The sequence below is a fragment of the Thamnophis elegans genome, chromosome 2, assembly GCF_009769535.1.
Source record: "Thamnophis elegans isolate rThaEle1 chromosome 2, rThaEle1.pri, whole genome shotgun sequence".
NCBI lineage: Eukaryota > Metazoa > Chordata > Lepidosauria > Squamata > Colubridae > Thamnophis > Thamnophis elegans.
Genome location: NC_045542.1, coordinates 142,350,672 through 142,372,046, shown reverse-complemented (window position 1 = coordinate 142,372,046; position 21,375 = coordinate 142,350,672). Strand labels below are relative to the sequence as shown.

Here is a 21,375-nt window from a genome sequence, read left to right as displayed (position 1 = left end):
TTTGGAACGACCTCCCCGTGGAGATTCGTACCCTCTCCACCGTCCAGGCCTTCCGCATAGCCTTGAAGAACTGGCTCGCCCGTCAGGCCTGGGGATAAGGATAGTTGCCCCTCCCGAATGATGAATGTATGTTGCTTACCATTTTATTATATGTTTCTATCTTGATGTTTGTATTCCCCCATTCCCAGTTTTATGTGAGCCGCCCTGAGTCCCCTCAGGGAAAAGGGCGGCCTACAAATTCTAATAAAACTAAACTAAACTAAACTAAACTAAACTAAACTAAACTAAACTAAACTAAACTAAAACTAAACTGGTCAATCCACGAGGGTACATTCCTGAGCTTTGAATTAAGTTCCCTGAGGATGGTGGGCTACTTCCGATGTTTAAAACGCCCAGCTTCAAACTTGACCAGGCGACCACTACCCCCAACCCATCCCTCTCTCGTTCAAGAGTTCTCACCTGCGCCCTCTGGTCTGGCAACCTATCTTGCCCTACCTGGCGAACAGGACGACGCCGTGCTCCAGGGGGCTGTTGCTCACTTTCTGCCAGCTCTCCCGGATCAGCTTCTGATCTGCGCTGGAAAGTCCGTCACGCTCCATTTTTCTCCCAGAGTGAAGTGCCAAAGGGGAGCAGAAGCACCGTTTTGGGAGAAAGCTCCGCTCGCCGCTCAAAGGCTCAGGCTGCCCTCGGAGGAACAGGTGGCCCGGATCCGGATCCCCAAGCAAATAATAAACAAATCCACACACGGGGCTTGACGGAACTTTGAAAGCCGCTTTCTCGCCTGGAGCTTCCCTTCACATCTCTGGAACGGCTTGGCTCCTTTCTTTTGTTTTTTAGGGCGGCCCTCCGTTGGGAGGAGGCAGAGGAGAGGCTCCAACTCTGCCCAGAGAAGGAGCCCGAGCGCTCCGGGGAAACGCGGCAAGCCAGCCCTTCAAAGTCATGCCGGCACTTTAACGTGCCCCTCGGCTGCCATTCAGCGAAAGATGTTTAGCTGAATGGCGGGCGAGTTCTAAACTGCCAGCATGACTTTGAAGGGCTGGATTGACTTCTGCACAGGCCGACGTGGAAGGCAAGCAGCAAGCCAGCACTTCAAAGTCATGTTGGTACTTTAGCGTGCCGGCAGGCAGGGCTGGAGCAAGCGAGCGAGCGTGCTCCGTCCTGGTGGGTGCATGAGAGGAGCACTTTTCCAGAGCTCCTGTGCCTGGAGAGCTCCATCTGCATATGAGCCCAGGATCCGCCACTTGCGCTCCCTTGCTCCGCCGTGCCACCCGCCTTCCCTATCTAGGGGTTCCTCCAGCAGAAGTAGCAGAGTCGCGTCGAGCGCCGCTCTGCCTTCATCCGAACTCTTCCCGTCCGGACGCCCAAAGCCTCCCAGCCCGCCCGGCCCGGGGTGAGTCAGCTGCAGTGCAGCGGGCGGTGATCCCACCACCATCTGCCCGCTCACTCGCCCCGCCCCTCACTTTGAGTTTGGAGAAGAAGCGGCAGCCCCAGGTGGCTCTTTTCGCGGAGGCTTTCCCACGGCTTGTCCAGAAGTGCAGCTGGAAGGGCGAGCTCGCTCCCCCGCCCATTCATCCGCTCACTCGCTACGCTACCCCGCCCATGCGAGCGGCAATGGATGGGCAGGGGAGCAAGTCGAAGGCGCCAAAATTAAGCGGGATATTTTGGGAATGGCTTGGGACGCGGGAAAAATTATGAGAAGGCGTGCCTGTCCCGCCAAATGCGGGACTTCTGGTCACCTAACGTAAACACTCTTAAGGAGTTTCTTTTTGTAAATAGCCACAGGAATAAAGAGGAAAACTTTAATCTGTAAATTACAGAGAATCACAAAGAGAGAAGAAAACTTAGTTCATCCGTTTCAAAAGGCTTGCATAGATTCGATCCATGTAAATTGTTATATTCTTTCATTGATTTTTGTTTCTTTCCTCCATCCACCTGTATCATTTATCCCATATCTGCTAGAATTCTGATTCTTCCTTTCCCTGGATTTCTTTAGTTAGTTTATCCATTTCGGCACAGTCCATAATCTTTCTTATTATTTCATCTTCATTTGGGGTTAATTTGTTTTTCCATTTCTGGGCAAAGGTGATCCTTGCCGCTGTAAGTATATGTAGTATTAAATATTGGATTTCTTTTTTGTATTTCACCAACAAAATTCCTAATAAAAAAACCTTCAGGTTTCCATTCTATTTTAACCCGTTATTGCCTCCAGCCAATTTTTGATCCTTTTCCAAAAAAAAATTGCCTCCTCACAGGTCCACCATAAATGGTAATATGTTCCATATATTGATTCGCATTTCCAGCATTTGGGGGAGGTATTTCTTGAAATTTTAGCTAACCTTGATGGTGCCAGGTACCATCTGTAAAACATTTTGTACTGGTTTTCCTTGTATGGAACTGATAGTGTCATTTTTAAATTTATTCCCCAAAATCTTTCCCATTTGTCTAATTCAATATTATAGCCAAAGTTCTGCGCCCATTATATCATTTGTTCTTTCATAATTTTCTCTTCCATTTTATACTTCAGGATGAATTTATATATTCTCCCTATCAACTTTCTATCTGGGCTTTGAATAATTTTTTCCAATTCGTGTGGTTCTGTTTCGATGCCATATAATTTAGTATCTTTATTGTATTTAGTTTTGATTTGGAGGTAAGTTAGCCAGTCAACTTTCATGTTCTGATCTGCCAATTCTTCAATTGTTTGTAAATTTCCCTATCAATTAAGTCTATGTATCTTAGGATTTTGCTCCAATCTGTAAAATTTGGGTGAGTCGTCCTTTCTGTTGGTGATAGCCAATTTGGGATTTTCACATAGTGGATTTTTTTTATTTTGAACCATTGTTGCAGTAAGGCTCTTCTGATTAAATGATTTTGAAAGTATTTGTGCGTTTTATTTTTATCATCCCATAGAAATGTATGCCAGCCTGCCTGCAGGTCATGGCGTTCTAAGGCCAGAATTCTTTTATTCTTTAGCTCTATCCAGTCCTTCACCAATGTTATTGTTACTGCTGATGCATATAAATCCCAATTTGGTAATGCTAAACCTCCCCTCTCCTTGCTGTCTTGCATTGACTTTAGTTTAATCCTCGGTTTTCGTCCCTGCCAAATGAACCTAGTGGTTATTTTCTTTAATTCTTTCATTTTAAATATATTTTATTCATTTTTCACATTCCATTTGCAATCACTTATATACAGGGTATTTACTATAAGAAAAGAAAAAAAGAAAAAGGGAATAAAACGAACAAATAAAAAGGAAACACAACTCATCATTCACAACCCCACCTAACCCTTCCATCCTCCATACACCCCATCTACCCCCTCCAACTTTCCTTTCTCCCTCTAACACTCCCCTCCTACTTCCCTTTCCCCTCAAACCTTCCTTCTCCCCTTACTCCCCAGACACCCTCCTTACATTCCCCTTACTCCTTCCTTACTCCTCCCTCTTCTTTCCCTCTACCTCCCTCCTTGGTGTATGCCTTTATTCGAGTGTTGTTTGATCTGATAAAAGTAAAATGAACCAAGGAAAATAAAAGAAAAGAAAAGAAAAGAAAAGAAAAAAAGAACCACCGTATATAAATACATTCTTGTTCTTATTAAGACTATGTTAACACCCCCCCACCCCCCACCCCACAAATCCCCATCCCTAATCCTCCCGACTTCCCAGGGCCCACACCTGGCACTACCTTCTGTCTAAAATATCTTGTATACATATGGATTAAAAAATAAAAGTAATATGTCAAAAGAAAGAAAAACAGAAAAAAAAAGAAGAGAGAAAAGAAAAAAGAAAAAAAGGGAAAAAAAGAAACCACTCTTTGTGTTGATCTCAGCCCCCCATCTTTATCTATGCTTAAATAGTATAAATCATTCTATCTATATTTTATTCTCGTCTCTTACTTCTTTGCTATTTACCCCAACCTTCTGTAGGCTCTCCCGTTCCTCTTCCTAAACCTCCTGATCCCTTCCGATAAAATTTAAGCAACGTGGTTCATGCCACATATTCAAATATGACTTTACAGAAGAGTAATCAAACTTTCCCTTCTAGTAAAATTTAAACAGCGTAAATGATCTTTCTTAACCTCCTTTTCAAACAGTAATTCAAAATAATCTAGCCAAGCTTCCCCTTCTTAGTAAAATTAAGCAGCGTAGATCAAATATTACTTTACACAGAGATCAATTTCTATCTTAAGATAATTCCAACCGACTTTCTCTTCTAATAGGATTTAAATAACGTAGTTCATTCCACATGCATTTTACCCTCATCCCTTACTTGTCTGATATTTACCACTATCAAATTTATACTAGCATTTGTTTAAAATCTAACTCAAAGCAATTTCAACCAACTTTCCCTTCTAGTAAAGGTTAAATAGCATGGATCATTCCACATATTCAAATAATACTTTCAGCAAGAGTCAGTTAACCTTCTGTTTTAAAGTAGTCCCTTCTAACAAAGTTTAAGCAACATAAATCATTCCGCATTCTTTTTACACTTATCTTAAGATAATCCCAACCGGCTTTCTGTTCTAATAAGCTTTAAACAACGTAAATCATTCCACATATATTTTACCCTCATCCCTTGCTTGTCTGATGTTTACCACTATCAAATTTATGCTAACGTTAATTTAAAATCTAGCTCAAAGTAGTTTCACCCAGCTTTCCCTTCTAATAAGAATTAGTCCGCTTTTTCTACCGGAGAGAGGTCTCAAACCCCCATTCAGTCCTCAACTTTGGCGAGTATTTTGAAATGTCTAAATTCTCGATCTCCGTTTTTCTGCTTCTCCGAGGGAGGAAGGGCTACCCCCTCCATCTTGCAGCCACATGGCCTGTCGCTTGTCTTCTCCTTCCGCTTGTCTCTCCTCTCTTCCAAGCGAATCAGGAAGTCCCGCCTTCAGAGTCCTGCAATAGAAATCTTGAGCCTCCGAAACAGAGTTAAGACGAAATCTTTGATTCTCAAATGTAACCGTGATACCGGCAGGGGCCTCCCATCTGTATCGAATCTGTTGACTCCTAAGCTCCTTAGTTAAAAAGGTGTAGTCCCTTCTTGCTTTCAGCATCTGGAAAGGAATATCTTTGAAGACAATCAGGTCCTGGCCATCAACTCGGAGACTGTTATTATGAAACTTTTGGACAATCGCATTTCTAGATTCTTTTGTAAAGAAATGTATAATTATGTCCCTCGGGAGCTGTCGCTGTTCCGCTATCAATGAGTTCTGGCGATAGATTTTCCGAATCTGCCAATCAAAGTTAAGTCCCGGGCTTCCCACCGCATGGCTGAAGGCTTCAGCAAAGGTCTGTTTCAGATTTTCTTGCTCCTTTTCACGGAATCCTCTGACTCTTATTGCAAATGCCTTCCTATTAAAATTTATCATCATAAGCTGTTCTTCATTGTCTCTAATTTTTTGTTGTAAAATTTGAATATTGGTAGTCAAATTAAAATTAGCCTTCTCCAAACTTTCCAATTTGTTCTCTATTTCAGCAGAGTAATCTGACAGGGCAGACACGGCTGCAAACGTATTCGCCTTCATTTGATTAACTTTAGACTTTAAATCATCATATAGTTCCAATACAAATTCCTTAATTTCTTGTTTAAAGGCATTAAACATTTTAAGGAGATATTCCTGTGTTAAAAATTCTCCAGTAGAGGGCATAGGAGACAAAGGCTGTGGCTCCAGTAAAAATTCTTTAAATTCTTTAGACACATTTGTAGCAAGACGCTTCTTTGACCTGGGTGCCATAATAAATAAACAAGTAAGCAGCGCTTTGCTCCCCTCTATTTCCAAAGAAGAAGGGTTTATTTTGTTAAGGAGCGGTCTGCAGGAAGGTAAAACCGGCTAAGTATATCCACTATCAATCATCCACGGAGAGAAATCGCCAATTTGAAGTCCATTTAGACAAAGAAGTCTCTAAGACAAATGGTGCTGGTATTTAAGATAGTAATAAAAGCATAAATCTCACAGGGGTGGGACCCGCCCGTATCAATTCTAGCTTGAAAAAACTTTGTTTTGTCCTGGGGGGGGCTAGCCTGTCTGGGGCTGCCAAAAAAAAAGGCAGCTGAGAAGAACTGGCTGGAGATGAAAGCTCCGCTCCGGCTGGATCTAATCTCTATCCACAGCCAAAAAAAAGAAAAAGGCTGTGGCTTACGAATAGACCCTAGCCTACAGAGCTACTTCCTGCCCCTTTCTTAGCCAAAAAGGGGTGCTATCTATGATCTTATTTAGATATACAGACCAGATCTCTGAGGAGCTCGGTGGAGCCCTCCTCGGCAACAGGCCACGCCCCCAGGAAGTCCCACGCCCCCAGGAAGTCGTTATTTTCTTTAATTCTTGAAAGAATTTTTTTACCTGGATTAATAGGTGCGGCTTACAACAGGAATAGGATTCTTGGTAAGATATTCATTTTAATTGTTGCTATATGTCCCATAAGTGATAACTGAATATTCTTCCAATTTTCTAAATCTTTATTTGTATCACTAATTTATTATGATTGTCGTCTTTAATTGTGGAACATTTTGCTGACAGCCAGATCCCCAAGTATTCACTTTCTTAGTTAATTGCAATCTGGTTGCTACTTCCAGTTCCTCTTCTTGCTTTTTTGTCATGTTCTTGGTTATCATTTTTGTTTTGTCTTTATTGATCTTTAGTCCTGCCACTTTGCCATATTCTTCTAATTTTTGAATTAATTTCAAGCTGGACTCTAATGGGTCCTCTAGAACAAATACTAAGTCATCGGCATAGGCTTGGACCTTATATTCTTCATTTTTGAATCTTAAACCTTTTATTCCCTGGTCTTTCCGAATTTCATTTAGTAAAATTTCCAGTCAATATAAACTGCAAAGGAGAGAGGGGGCATCCCTGTCTGACTCCTTTTTTTATTTCAATCTTTTCTGTTAGATCTCCTTTCATCAGAACTTTGGCTGTCTGAGTGTTATAAAATCCTTGTATCATTTTTATAAATTTTTCTACAAATTTCATCTCATCCAATAGTGTTGTTATAAATTTCCAGATTACGTTGTCAAATGCTTTTTGTGCATCAAGGAAAACCAGTACCATTTGCTTTGCTGCATGCGCCTCGTAATACTCTATTATGTCTAGGATGACTCTCGTATCATTTTTAATATGCCTGTGGGGTAAAAATCCACTTTGGTCCGGATGTACCGTATATACTCGAGTATAAGCCGAGTTTTTCAGCCCACTTTTTGGGCTGAAAAAAGCCGCCTCGGCTTATACTCGAGTCTACAACTGGATCCGGCAGTGCTGTTGCCTGTTGGAGGAGGAGGAGGCGAACCAGCCTGCCACCGCCGGCCACCGCCACCCCACCGCTCTTCCCGCCCCCTTCCAAGCCCCACAGTCCAGCGGACGCAGCAGAAGCAGCCCCGGGGCCGCTGCCGCTCCCTGCATTTTGTGGACGGGGTCTCGCAGGAAGGAATCCCCTCTCCAAGGGATCCCTGTCCAGAAAATGCGGGGAGCGGCAGCGGAGCCCTGGGGCTGCTTCTGCTCCGTCCGCTCCTCTCTGCTCTCCTGTCGCCAGCTGGTGGGGCTGACCCTGATCCATAAACACTGCCGAATTCAGCCTCGGATCTTTGTCCGGACCTCTTTCTGGTCCGCCTCTGAAGTCCATATTCTCCATAGTCTCTCGAACTGCTCCCCCCCACCTCCAGTTTCTTCCTAGTTTGATCCCACGCGCCGCTGACCTAGGAACCGCATACCTCCCAGCAGTTTTTTCAGGCTGCTCCCAGATGGGACGGGAGGGGGATTGTATTAGCCAAAGGGGGGAAAGCGAGCGAGCGAGCGAAGCAGTGGGAGGGGGAAAGGATCCCTGTGAAGCCCTGCGGCCAAGGAGCGCTGCCTGCTTTTAAAGAAAACCTGGAAGGGGAAGAGGGCGGGTTTTTTCCCCCTCCCTTTTTCTTTTCGTTCCCGTGGCTCAGCCTCTCCTTTCCTTGGGGCCGCTGACCTAGGAACCGCATACCAGCAGTTTTTTCAGGCTGCTCCCAGATGGGAAGGGAGGGGGATTGTAAACCCCTTCCACACTCTGGCTCCTTTTCTTTCCTCCAGAGTTCGGGCTCTCTTTCTTTCTTTCTTTGAAAGAGAAGCCCAAATTAGCCAAAGGGGGGAAAACGAGCGAGCGAGCGAAGCAGTGGGAGGGGGAAAGGTCCCTGTGAAGCCCTGCGGCCAAGGAGCGCTGCCTGCTTTTAAAGAAAACCTGGAAGGGGAAGAGGGCGGGTTTTTTCCCCTCAGTTGTGAGGGCAATGCTGCTCGCGACTTTCCCCTAAATGTTGGAGAAAACTTTTCACCGCTGTCCTCCTCAGCTCATTTGGGAAGGACGATTGTAACAGGTTGAGATTTCCTTTCAAAACAAAACAAAACCAACCCCTCCCCCGGTCCCAATGTTTCAAACCCCCTTTCCTGCTGGGAAGAGCCCAGCCAACCCCCCCCCCCCCGTCCCTTCCCATTCGAAAGGGAAGCTCGTATCACCTTCTAGAGAAAGTGGCAAATGCCCTCCGTGACTTCCTTGGTTTTTCTCCGGGCTCTGCTCTTCGGCATTGCCCTTGGGGAAAACTGCCGCGGTTTGTTTCCTTGAATATATTAACAGGCGCGTGGAAAGCAACTAAGCCAAGGAGCGTACGTAGTCCAGCCAAGCGAGTCTAGTTTCCTGTGGTCCCTTGCTCGCTCGCTTTCCCCCCTTTGGCTAATTTGGGCTTCTCTTTCAAAGAAAAAAAGAAAGAAAGAAAGAGAGCCTGAACTCTGGAAGAGGAGGAGCCAGGGTGTAGAAGGGGTTTACAATCCCCCTCCCTTCCCATCTGGGAGCAGCCTGAAAAACTGCTGCCGCGCCACGCCTGCGCCCCAAACAGAGCTGGGTTCAATCAGCCTTTTTCCCCCTTTTTATGCCCTGTCTCAGACGTGCAGGCGCGCATGCTGTGAACTTGCCCACTTAGACGTCGAGGTTGCTGCTTGCACTCTTGTATTTTCCCCTTCCTCTTACGTGCCCTCCTTGGTGCAGCGGGCTAACGCTGGTGAAAGGAGTGGGGTGGACACAACTGGTAAATTATAAACCACAGATTTTAATCCTATTTAATTTTTAATGGTATCAAATTTAGCTATAAAGAAGAGAGAAAGAAAGAGGGAGTGTGTGCACAGGAGTGTGGATTTTCTAAAAACCCCATTGAATCCAGAGGAGGGAAGGAAGAAAGAAAGAAAGAAGAAGTGTGTGCACAGGAGTGTGGATTTTCTAAAAATCCCATTGAATCCAGAGGAGGGAAGAGAGAAAGAAAGAAGGAGTGTATGAGGGTGGGAGATTTCCTAAACCCCATTGAATCCAGAGGAGGGAAGAAAGAAAGAAAGAAGAAGTGTGTACACAGGAGTGGGGATTTTCTAAAAATCCCATTGAATCCAGAGGAGGGAAGAGAGAAAGAAAGAAGGAGTGTATGAGGGTGGGAGATTTCCTAAACCCCATTGAATCCAGAGGAGGAGTGTGTGTGCATTTGTGTGTGTGTGTGTGTGTGTGTGTGTGTGTGTGAGAGAGAGAGAGAGAGAGAGAGAGAGAGAGAGAGAGAGAGAGAGAGAGAGAGAGAGAGAGAGAGAGACTATCACTGTGTTGTAGCTTATGATTCTTGATGAATGTATTTTATTTTATTTTATTTATGTACACCTAAGACAAATTCCTTGGGGGTTCCAATCAGGCTGCTCTATGCAAACAGTCATGTCATCACTTTCTATAATATCAGCCTGCATTAGGCCTCAAAAGCTCTGTTTGGACATACAGATGATGAGGAGGAATCCAGTTTTGAAGGATTTTAACTCTTATGTTTTAGCTTGGTTGCTGAATGAGCTAAGGTTTTTGTACATTTAAAGTTATTGTTGATACCATATTGTTTTTATTGACCCTCTTTTCCACTTACAGAGCTAGTTATTTATTTATAAATAAATAATATTTATTTATTCAAAAACATTATTGGTATCTATTTTTATTTTTGAAATTTACCGGTAGCTGCTGCATTTCCCACCCTAGGCTTATACTCGAGTCAATAACTTTTCCAGCTTTTTGGGGTAAAATTAGGTGCCTCGGCTTATATTCGGGTCGGCTTATACTCGAGTATATACGGTATTCGTTCATTTAAAACCTGTTTAATTCTTCCTGCCATAATTGCTGCAAATATTTTATAATCGGAGTTTAATAATGAAATTGGTCTGTAATTTTGAATTTCTTGTAGATTGGTTACTTCTGTTGGGATTAGCGATATTATTGCTTCAGTCCATGATTCAGATATCTTGGCTTTTCCTAAAACCTCATTAAACATTTCCACTCCTAGCTCTTCCAATATTATTTTGTTATATTTGTATAGTTCCATCGGTATTCCGTCTGGTCCTGGGGTTTTATTATTTTTCTGATTTTTCAGGACTAATTCCACTTCAGCTAACGTTATTGGCCTGTTTATCGCCTCCCTTTGTTCTTTTGAGATTGGTGTTATCTTTTCTATGTTTAAATATTGTTTTATTTTGATTTCCTCCATACTATCTTGTGCGTATAGTTTTGTGAAGTATTTATGAACAATATGCTTCTTTTCTTCCGCTTTGTAGTGAATTCTTCCCTCATCATCCTTTAATTGATATAGTCCTTTTTTCTCTTTCGTTCTTCAGTCTAGTTTTTCTCACCATATAGGCAATTGTAAGGCTTCTTGTATATGTTTTCATAGCATCCCAGAGATTTTGAATTGAGGTGTCTCCTTTTTTATTTATTCTAAAAACAATTTTAATTCTTTCTCCAGCATTTCAGTGTATTCTATTTCATTTACAATACTTGAATTCATCATCCATCTTTTTCTTCTTCTTTGACCTTTCCATCTTAATTGTATTGGATTATGATCTGCCCACTCATTTGCTTCTATTTCAATTTCGCTTACTTGATTACATAGCCCAGATGAGATCCAAGCTATGTCGATTCTTGATAGAGATTGATGGGGGTTCGAATAAAAGGTATATTGCTTTCTTGTTTTGTGCCTTTCTCTCCAAATATCCTGTAGTTTATATTCCATTGTCATCTCAAAAAAGGATTTGGGAAATCACATGGTCTCTTTTATTGGGGGATAGTTGGGTTGAGCTGCTGTCAAGCTGCACGCAGAATAAAATGTAATGAGGACAGAACAGACCTTATGATTCTAGGAAAATTTCATCTTTGAGAGTGATGTATGCATGATTCAGAATTTAGGATTTCTCCGATACTCACTGGGTGGTCTTGCTCACCACTTTTTAGCTAATTGTAATGTCTCAGAACTTAGGCTGCATAAAGGTAAAGAGGAAATCCATCAGAAGCGACTCCTCTGTGTTTAGGGAGGGAGGTGAAACAAACCTGGGAGACATAAAACTACACAGCAGGACAAAAAAAAACCTGGGGAAGAAGAACAAAGGGCAGAAAAGTTTTTAAACCTTGGTTGACACCCAAGTAAGCTTCTCAATATAACTGCAACTTTCAACTATTAAATTTCCTTGGTTATTGTATAATTAAATTACAGTCCTCCCATGGATTATCTTGTAATCTCCTTGTTTCTCTTATCCACTTTCTATCTTGTCTTCCCTTGCTTCTCCTTTATTCATCCATCCTACACATAATACTTGTTTTTTTCCTAGATGATTATTTGACAATGCTGACAGGTCTTATCCCTTCTGCCTTACCTCTATGAGTAAGTTGGGAAACAGGAAGCTAATTTAAAAAAATAAATTAAAATGAACGTATATACCACGGGTTTCAAACTCTATGCATCACATGGCCATCATGTGACATATTGCAACAGTTCCCCTATTTGCAGAGCTGGGGTGGGCGTGTCCTCCATGTGATGCAAAAACCTTGTGAGCCGCCAGTTTGACATTCTTATATACTGTATATACAGATACATTCAAAAATGTATAAATCATAATGTCTCATGACCATTGTTTCTTTTTTCATTACTAAAAACCCTTTTCAGAGTTCATTCTGTAAGTTGGAAATCCATACATACAGTAGAACCCATTAAATCAATAATTAGCATACATTCTCATTCAAATGTATCTTTGTTTTGGGGATTCTCCAGTCTATGAATCGTGTTATAGGAAAAAAGACTATAGGGTGTTTTGAAGCTCTTTCCACACTCCATGCATTTATATGGTTTCTCACTTGTGTGCATTCTTTGATAGGATGTAAATTGACTGAGTATTCTGAAGTCTTTTCCACACTTCATGCATCTATATGGCTCTCCCCTGTATGGATCCTTTGATGGGATGTAAGTTTACTGTTTGTTCCAAAGCTCTTTCCACACTCAATACATTTATGTGGTTTCTCCCCTGTGTGGATCCTTTTATGGGATGTAAGATCACTTCTTGTTTGGAAGTCCTTTCCACACTCCATGCATTTATATGGCTTCTCCCCTGTGTGGATCCTTTGATGGGATGTAAGTTCACCGCTTGTTCGGAAGTCCTTTCCACACTTCATGCATTTATATGGCTTCTCCCCTGTGTGGATCCTTTCATGGGATATAAGTTTACTGCTTGTTCGGAAGTCCTTTCCACACTCCATGCATTTATATGGCTTCTCCCCTGTGTGGATCCTTTGATGGGTAATAAGGTGAGCCTTTTGGCTAAGGCCCTTTACACACTCCATGCATTTATATAGATTCTCCCCTATGTGGATCCTTTGATGGCAGGTAAGATGACTGCTTGTTCTGAAGCTCTTTCCACAGTCCATGCATTTATATGGCTTCTCCCCTGTATGGATCCTTTGATGGCTTGTAAGATCACTGCTGTTTCTGAAGCCCTTTCCACACTCCATGCATTTATATGGCTTCTCCCCTGTGTGGATCCTTTGATGGGATATAAGATCACTGCTTGTTCTGAAGTCTTTTCCACACATCATGCATTTATATGGCTTCGCCCGTGTGGATCCTTTGATGGGTAATAAGGTTAATGTTTTGGCTAAAGTCCTTTCCACACTCCGTGCATTTATATGGCTTCTCCCGTGTGGATCCTTTGATGGCGTGTAAGATCACTGCTTGTTCTGAAGCTCTTTCCACACTCCATGCATTTATATGGCTTCTTCCCTGTGTGCATCCTTTGATGGGTTGCACGAACTTTCGTTGTTCTGAAGCCCTTTCCACACTCCATGCATTTATATGGCTTCTCCCCTGTGTGGATCCTATGATGGGATGTAAGATCACTGCTTATTCTGAAACTCTTTCCACACTCCATGCATTTATATGGCTTCTCCCCTGTGTGGATCCTTTGATGGGTAATAAGGTTAATGTTTTGGCTAAAGTCCTTTCCACACTCCGTGCATTTATATGGCTTCTCCCCTGTATGGATCCTTTGATGGGATGTAAGGCCACTGCTTGTTCTGAAGCCCTTTCCACACTCCATGCATTTATATGGCTTCTCCCCTGTGTGTATCCTTTGATGGGATGTACGTCTACTGCTTGTTGTGAAGCCCTTTCCACACTCCATGCATTTATATGGCTTCTCCCCTGTGTGGATCCTTTGATGGGATGTAAGTTTATTGCTTGTTCTGAAGCCCTTTCCACACTCCATGCATTTATATGGCTTCTCCCCTGTGTGGATCCTTTGATGGGTAACAAGGTGAATGTTTTGGCTAAAGTCCTTTCCACACTCCATGCATTTATATGGCTTCTCCCCTGTGTGGATCCTTTGATGGGATGTAAGACTACAGCTTATTCTGAAGCTCTTTCCACACTCCATGCATTTATATGGCTTCTCCCCTGTGTGCATCCTTTGATGGGATGTAAGTTCAAAGCTTGTTCTGAAGCCCTTTCCACACTCCATGCATTTATATGGCTTCTCCCCTGTGTGGATCCTTTGATGGATAATAAGGGTACCGTTTTTGCTAAAGTCCTTTCCACACTCCGTGCATTTATATGGCTTCTCCCCTGTGTGGATACTTTGATGGCGTGTAAGATCACTGCTTGTTCTGAAGTCCTTTCCACACTCCATGCATTTATATGGCTTCTCCCCTGTGTGCATCCTTTGATGGGATGTAAGTTCAAAGCTTGTTCTGAAGTCCTTTCCACACTCCATGCATTTATATGGCTTCTCCCCTGTGTGGATCCTTTGATGGGATGTAAGTTTACTGTTTGTTCTGAAGTCCTTTCCACACTCCATGCATTTATATGGCTTCTCCCCTGTGTGGATCCTTTGATGGGTAATAAGGTTAATGTTTCGGCTAAAGTCCTTTCCACACTCCGTGCATTTATATGGCTTCTCCCCTGTATGGATCCTTTGATGGGATGTAAGACTACTGCTTATTCTGAAGCTCTTTCCACACTCCATGCATTTATATGGCTTCTCCCCTGTGTGCATCCTTTGATGGGATGTACGTTTACCGCTTGTTCTGAAGCTCTTTCCACACTCCATGCATTTATAAGGGTTCTCGCCTGTGTGGATCCTTTGATGGGATGTAAGATCACTGCTTATTCTGAAGGTCTTTCCACACTCTATGCATTTATATGGCTTTTCCCCTGTGTGGATCCTTTGATGAGCAATAAGGTGACCGTTTTGAATAAAGCCCTTTCCACACTCCATGCATTTATATGGCTTCTCTTTTCTGGAGGTCCTTTTATTAACAGTTTTGCTTCCGTTTTCATTGCATTTATTTGTCTTCTCTCCAATGTGAAAACTTTTCTCTGATTCAAGAGACCCATTTTCTTGAGAAAGTGTGAACATCCCACTGTATTTTTTTTCTCTGTCTTTGTCCATATTGGCTGCTCCTTTGGCTTGTGATGGAGAGGGTCCATCTACATCTAATGCCTCTTTCAAGATTCTTTCACCTTTCTCAATATATTTCTTCTTTAGTTTTTCTTGTTGATCAGAAAAATCCTGCATCTTAGTAACAGTCGAAGGACATGAGCTTTCCTTATTCCAGTTATTCAACAGGTTTCTCTCCTGCCTTTGGAAATCTGTTTGAATTGCAGGTTTCTCCATTACATCTCCTTTTCTGAACACTTTGATTGGTTCTGCAGAGTCTTTATTCTCATTCTCATTATCACCTTCAAAGGGAAAGAGAAATGAAAGTGGGAGAAAGGTTAGGGAAAAAGATCACTCTGTCAGAAGTCATATTGATTGCCTTCAGGTATTGTGCCAAATTCTAATATATACTGCATATTTGTATCCTAATATTGGCATGGTATAGAAATGATAATATCTCTTTGGATGAGTCATAACATAACATTTAAGTAAACAAACCTGAATGGCAACTCTTGATGGGAAGCATTTGGGCAAAAATAGTTGAAATCTGTGTGATGAAATTTGGCATTACCTCAAACCAAGGAATTATTTTGTCATAAAAAAATAAAATAGATATATCTAAGCAAAATGCCATAAACCTATTTCCTTCCTTGGAGCACTAGAAAAACAAAACTTTCCCTTCTGCCTCTGAAGAGATCTATTTACAAATCTTTTCATAAGAACTAGCTAATGGCATCTAACTACAAAATGTCTTCCTGAACTCTCTGACTGGAGAGTGGGAAACCCTTACCAAGAGAGGCCACATTCTTATAATTCTCCAGCATGACTTCCCAATGCAGAGCTTTTTGGTCAGGATCCAGCTGAGACCACTCCTCCTCGGAGAAATAAACAACCACCTCCTCAAAGGGCAGAAGAACCTCCTGAAAGGGAGAAAAAAATACAGAACAGACCAAGGAAGAACTGCAGGATCTTTCCTATTATTAAGAATTTCTAAAGCAAACATAGACATTAAGATAAATTGCTATGTTGAGGAGGTGCCAACTTCGTGACGATACAGACGTGCAGTCTCGATGCTCCAAGACCGCAGACAATACTTTTGCCGCTGGGTGGTCCAATCAGACCTAAACCTTCCTGAAGAGACGGTAAACAGGAAGAATACATCTTGCTGACTTCAGGGACATCACAAAGTCCCTGATCGATGCAAGAGTTCTTCAAGCTAGCAACAAAAAATTCAGCCAAGGCAGACGAAGTCAGGGCATCTCCAAAACAGAAGGATAGGGAAAGAAAAAGTGTTTCCAGCTGGTGATGAATTTTTACCGTTTTAAGAAGAGAATGCCTATAAAAAACTTAAAATTAATTTAAATTGGAGAAGAAATAAGCGACGGAATTAAATTTGGAATGGTTTTGGACAGTGGGTTATCTTACTTTTTAAATGCTATCTTCATGGATGGAATTTATGCAAGCCTTTTAAAACAAATGGACTAAGTTTTCTTCTTCTATTTTTTTTTCTTTTATTATTCTTTGTAACCTATGGACTAAAATTCTCCTTTTTCATTACTGTGGGTGTTCTTCTAACTCATTCAAGAATCGGACCTTTTTTTTAACTTGAAATAAAAAAAGATACAAAAAGAAATAAAGAACATTGCAACAATAACACTGCTACTCGGAGGCTGGAAGGTTTGTGTATTGGAAATGAAACACTCTTGTTTGTCTCACTGATTATCCTGGCTTGGCACTCCAAGTTCTTGCTGCTTGTTTATAGAGAGTAATAAGAAAAAAAGCATACAGATGTCCCTTTGAAGTATATCTTTAACCAGAGAAAAGTGAAAATAAAATGTTATTGTGAATCTATGCTTAATCTTATTAACCTTCCAAGCTAGAGCAGCAGTGTTTGTTACCTGGAGATAATAGCACCATTTCAATAGCAGAAAGAAACTTTAAGTCTGCAAAAGATATTCTCAGAAATACAGAAATTATCAAATACATATGAGAGGATAGAGAAGCTGGAAGACTTAGAGCATCTAACAGCAAAATATAATGAAGAAGTTGAGGATGTTTATCAAGTGGAAAAAGTGGTGGTTAAAACCCCTAAAAACAGAAGAGGAAAATGAATATAAATAAATTAAATTTGCTGATATTTATGTTATTGGTTTGTCTCTGAAAATGGAAAGAGTGGAATACTGAAAGAGGAACTAATTGGAGGGGAAATCTACCCTAGATGGCAAGATACAGAAGAAGAAAAAACAAAAGAATTTATGGATTTAAAGAGAGAAATTTTATTAGCAATAGCATTGATAACACTACTGACAATCAAAGATAAGCTGATTAAGGAAACAGAAGAAGGGCATCGAAATTACATGAGAGATTTTATAAGCAAGGAGTTGCTAAGAGGAGTCCATACAAAGTTGATTAAGGAGATGATTAGAGGACTGACACCACAAATGGCAGAAGATATGAGACTTCTGCTACTGGAAAGATACAGGTTTATAGATGGAAGAGCACAATTTAAAACTAGTTACACTTAGTGAAATTTAGTGACAATAGATATAGTTAAATAAATAATTGATAAAGTTACTAATGTATACAATGTGTAGTGTTATGATAAGTAATAATTGGATATGAACATTGAATGGTACCCATGAAAGGAAGATTAGAAATCCTTTTGGATTATATATAAAGGTTAATAAAAAAGAACTAAGTTAGATACTGTTAAAGTCTTGATTATTAGGGGGGAAATGTTATGATACAGGATATAGTTAAATAAAGGAGGGATAATGGTAACAACCTATATATAGGTATGGATACAACATAAGGAAACTGTATGTAAACTGTAAACCGTGATTTGGAAAGGAGGATCAGAAAATGTTGTTATTAAATATTATGGATGTTTAGCTAGAATAGGACATAAGGATTCTATCAGCCACTGTTTTGCTGCTTGCTTTTCGGCTGCCATTGAAACGGGGAGGGAGGGCATGGTATTTGGGGAGGGAATCATTCTGTGCTGTTTATTGAGGGTTGTTCTCACCATCTCTTTGCGCATGTGGAAGGAGGAGAGTTTCCCGCCGAGGCCAACTGTCCAGCATTCCAACCTGATGATGATTTTTGAAGATGTCTCCCACCTGACAGTTGCGTGAATTATGATTGGACTATGGACTGGGGTACCAAGGGGAGGGGAATGAATCATGTATTGATATCTATTGCTTTCACGCTCTTTTCTCAGATTCAGCTTTGCTTTGCTTCTCATCGTTTATGATAAGTAAAAGTACACTTAATTCTGAAACATGGAGTTAAGTGGTTTCTTTCTTGGTTATTAAATGAAGGAGCAGTGACAGATTCAGTGTTAATGGAGGATTTTAGAAATAGTAAATGAAATGCCAGTATGTAGTTATGTGGTAAATCTTGGTATATTTTATGATGAAGGATGTTTAAACAATTATAGTCAAATGAAAATGGAGGAATGATGATGGCAACATGTATAAATATCTGAGTTAAAATACTTGAGTTAATATGAATTATGTTTGTTGACTGAAGAGATGCACGAAAGTCTTTCTGAAACCAACTGATACACTATCTACAGTATGTAAAGAAGGATGTGTTGTGTTTGTTTTGAAAATAAAAAATAAAAAAAAATAAAAAAGGATAAATGGCTATGTTTAGTAAGGATCTGTGGTTTAGATGACAAAATTGACAGAACAAAGAGCATTTGACTAAAGAAAGATTTTAGGCACTTTTTGTAGGACTTTCAGTGCCATTCAGGTTAAATAAGCCCTGTTCTTTTGGATCAACTGATCTACCAAACAGCCAGCAAACCCTCATCAAAATACTCTTCATTGTGGAAGGAGGAGCCACGTCACGATGTTACAACATGCAGTCTCGACACTCTGAGACCGCCGTTGACACTTTCGCCACTGGGGGAGTCCATTGAGACCTAAACCGTCCTATAGAGACGGTGATCAGGAAGACAAAGCCTTGCTGGTCTCAGGGATATCGCAAAATCCCTGTTAAACCCAAGGGAAGTGCTTCAAGCCCGCGGTAAACAAGCAGCCCCTAGGCTGATGAAGTCAGAACGCTCTGGGAGGAAGGAAGTGAAAAGAGAAAGTGAGTCCATCGGTGAGGTATTTTTTTTATTTTGCTAAAGACTGCCCAAAGAAATATTTCCTTAAAGCCAAATTGATCCTTAAACAAAAGAATTGAGCTGCAAAAATAATCCTAACGGGATCGCTGTGGAAAGGTTTTTTCTTTCCCTTTTGTCATTGTAACTATTTTTTGTGGATTGAAATGTTCATCACATGCTCCATTTCTCCTCTTAAAGTGAACGGATTGATTTTTTTTCCTTCTGCTTCTTGTTGCTTATTTTTTGACTTCTGGATTAAAACCTTCCTTTTTATTTTAACAGTTCTTCCTACTACTTGTTATTAAATAACACTAAAAACAATCTAAAATAACTTTGTTTCCTACAGAAGGTGAAAATTAACTCCCAGTCGGAGGTTCTTTTTTCTTAAACAACGCATCTCTTTCTTTATTTGATTTTACTAACTCTGCAGCTGAAGGGTTTGCAACTTGTTTGCAGAAACTGATAAAAAACCAAGGGCACCAACTGTTTTCACAGGTGCCTCTGAGAACTATTTTGGCAGAGAAAGAAAGAAGGAAGGAAGGAAGGAAGGAAGGAAGGAAGGAAGGAAGGAAGGAAGGAAGGAAAGAAAGAAAGAAAGGGGGGGACAGAACCCTTCCCCTTTGAAGAGCATAAAAGAACTTGTGTTTAAGTCAACTTAAATAAAATAAAAGCTAAGAGAAGCCTGGAAGACTAGACTGGCAGTCATTATTGGGTTTTTTTTTCTTTCTCTCTTCTGTTTTGGAAACATGGGTCAATACTTAGATGAGGAAACCTTAACATTCCAAAATATCTTGGCTGGAATTCAAAATCTATTGGAAGGATATGGGAGAATTGAGAAGAAGCTGGAAAGACTAGTCTTCCTCACAGCAAATGATGATGGGGTTGGAGCCCCCAAAATTAAAGGGGAGAATGAAGATATAGAAGATAAAGATAAGAAACTACATGAATTTAATAATGGAGCAATCCTGTTCATCCTCAACACCTTCATGAAAGTGCCGGGAGAGCTCAACCAGGGATCTGTGTGGTGTACCATCAATACCCAGAGACTCTGCTCCTCCTCAAATTGTAAGGAAACTGCTAGAGGTCTGAGCCATTGGCTGGATAGTAAATAAGAAAATGACAAATGTTTTTCATTGGAGACAATTCTTAGCCTGTGCAAAGCTGGATTGTTTGGCCTCAAAATCCAGGCACAAGTCAGAAGAATTTACTTTCTAAGCCAGCGATGGCGAACCATTTTTGACTCACGTGCCATAAGTGGGGGGAGTGCAGGAGGGTCGTGTGCAGGCACGCCGCACCCATAATGCAATGCACGCCCCCCCAAGTGCGCATGTGCCCACTACAGGTGCTCCGCCCCATTTTTTGCATGCTTTTTTTGCCCTCCCCAGGCTCCAGAGGCTTTATAGGAGCCTGGGGAGGGTGAAAACACCCTCTCCCGCCCCCCGCCCCCGGAAGCCCTCCGGAGGCTTCAGGGACCTTCAGGACGCTTCCCTGAAGACTCCGGAGCAGTCAAAACGAACCTCCAAGCAAAACGGAAGTGACTTCCAGTTTGCTCGGAGGGTCGTTTTGAGCGCTCCAAAGCCTTGAGGGACCTTCAGGAGGCTTCCCTGAAGCCTCCAGAGCAGTCAAAACCCCCAAGCAAACCGGAATCCCGTTCCCAATATTCCGGTTTGCCCGTAGGGCCTGTTTCTTTGCCTCCGAGCGATGTGGCCTCTGGCTTATCGCACCCTGGATGCTGCACATCGAAAGCTCATGAAGCCTCCGGAGGGCCTCCAGGGGGTGAGGGGGCTCTTTTCGCCCTCCTCAGGCTCCTATAAAGCTTCTGGAGCCTGGGGAGGGCGAAAAATGGCTTTAAAAAAGGGTTAACTCAGCTGACTAGCGTGTGCATGCGGACTGGCCAGCTGACAGGGCAGCGCCTCGCGTGCCCTGGCAAATGGCTCTGCGTGCCACCCGTGGCACACGTGCCATAGGTTCGCCATCACTGTTCTAAGCTAATAGGGCCTTGGCTAATTATTCTTTCAAAACACTTTTTACTTGGAGACATTTCTATATTTCGACTACCCTGGGATTTGAATAATCTTAACTATTAACCATGTATTTTTCTTATTAATGATTGTAAATGAAGCATTGGAAAAATGGAAATTTGCTACTTTGAATATTGAAATATTTTTCAGGTTCATAGCACAAATTCAACTCAATTAATTACAAAAAAGGGGCACCATGTAGGATAGGGGGTAAGGTAGGGTAGGGTAGGATAGGTTAGAATAGTTTAGTTGGAAGGGACCTTGGAGCCCTTCTACTCCAACTTCCGGCTTAGGCAGGAAACTCTATACTGTCATGTCACCCCTAGTCCTTCTTTTCATTAAAAAAGACATACCCAATTCCAACAACCGTTCTTTATATGCTTTGGCCTCCAGTCCCCTAATCAGCTTTATTGGTCTTCTCATCTAGGGTGGACAGGTGCTCACTTACTTATTTTAACTTGTGTTCCTAATCTGTTTTTTGTGGTGCTGTTTTTGATAAGTTGGACTGTTTTTTTCCTTTGTGTAA

The 21,375-nt window shown here is 41.6% G+C and overlaps 1 protein-coding gene across 1 annotated transcript in view; it reads right to left on the bottom strand.

The window, feature by feature from the left end:
• LOC116502701 overlaps positions 1-21,375 on the bottom strand; it is a 227,695-nt gene that overhangs the window by 127,576 nt on the left and 78,744 nt on the right. The window contains 3 exon segments of the mRNA XM_032208604.1: positions 12,219-12,892; positions 12,894-12,977; positions 12,979-14,572. Of these exon segments, the coding sequence (XP_032064495.1) occupies positions 12,219-12,892; positions 12,894-12,977; positions 12,979-14,572 (2,352 nt within the window).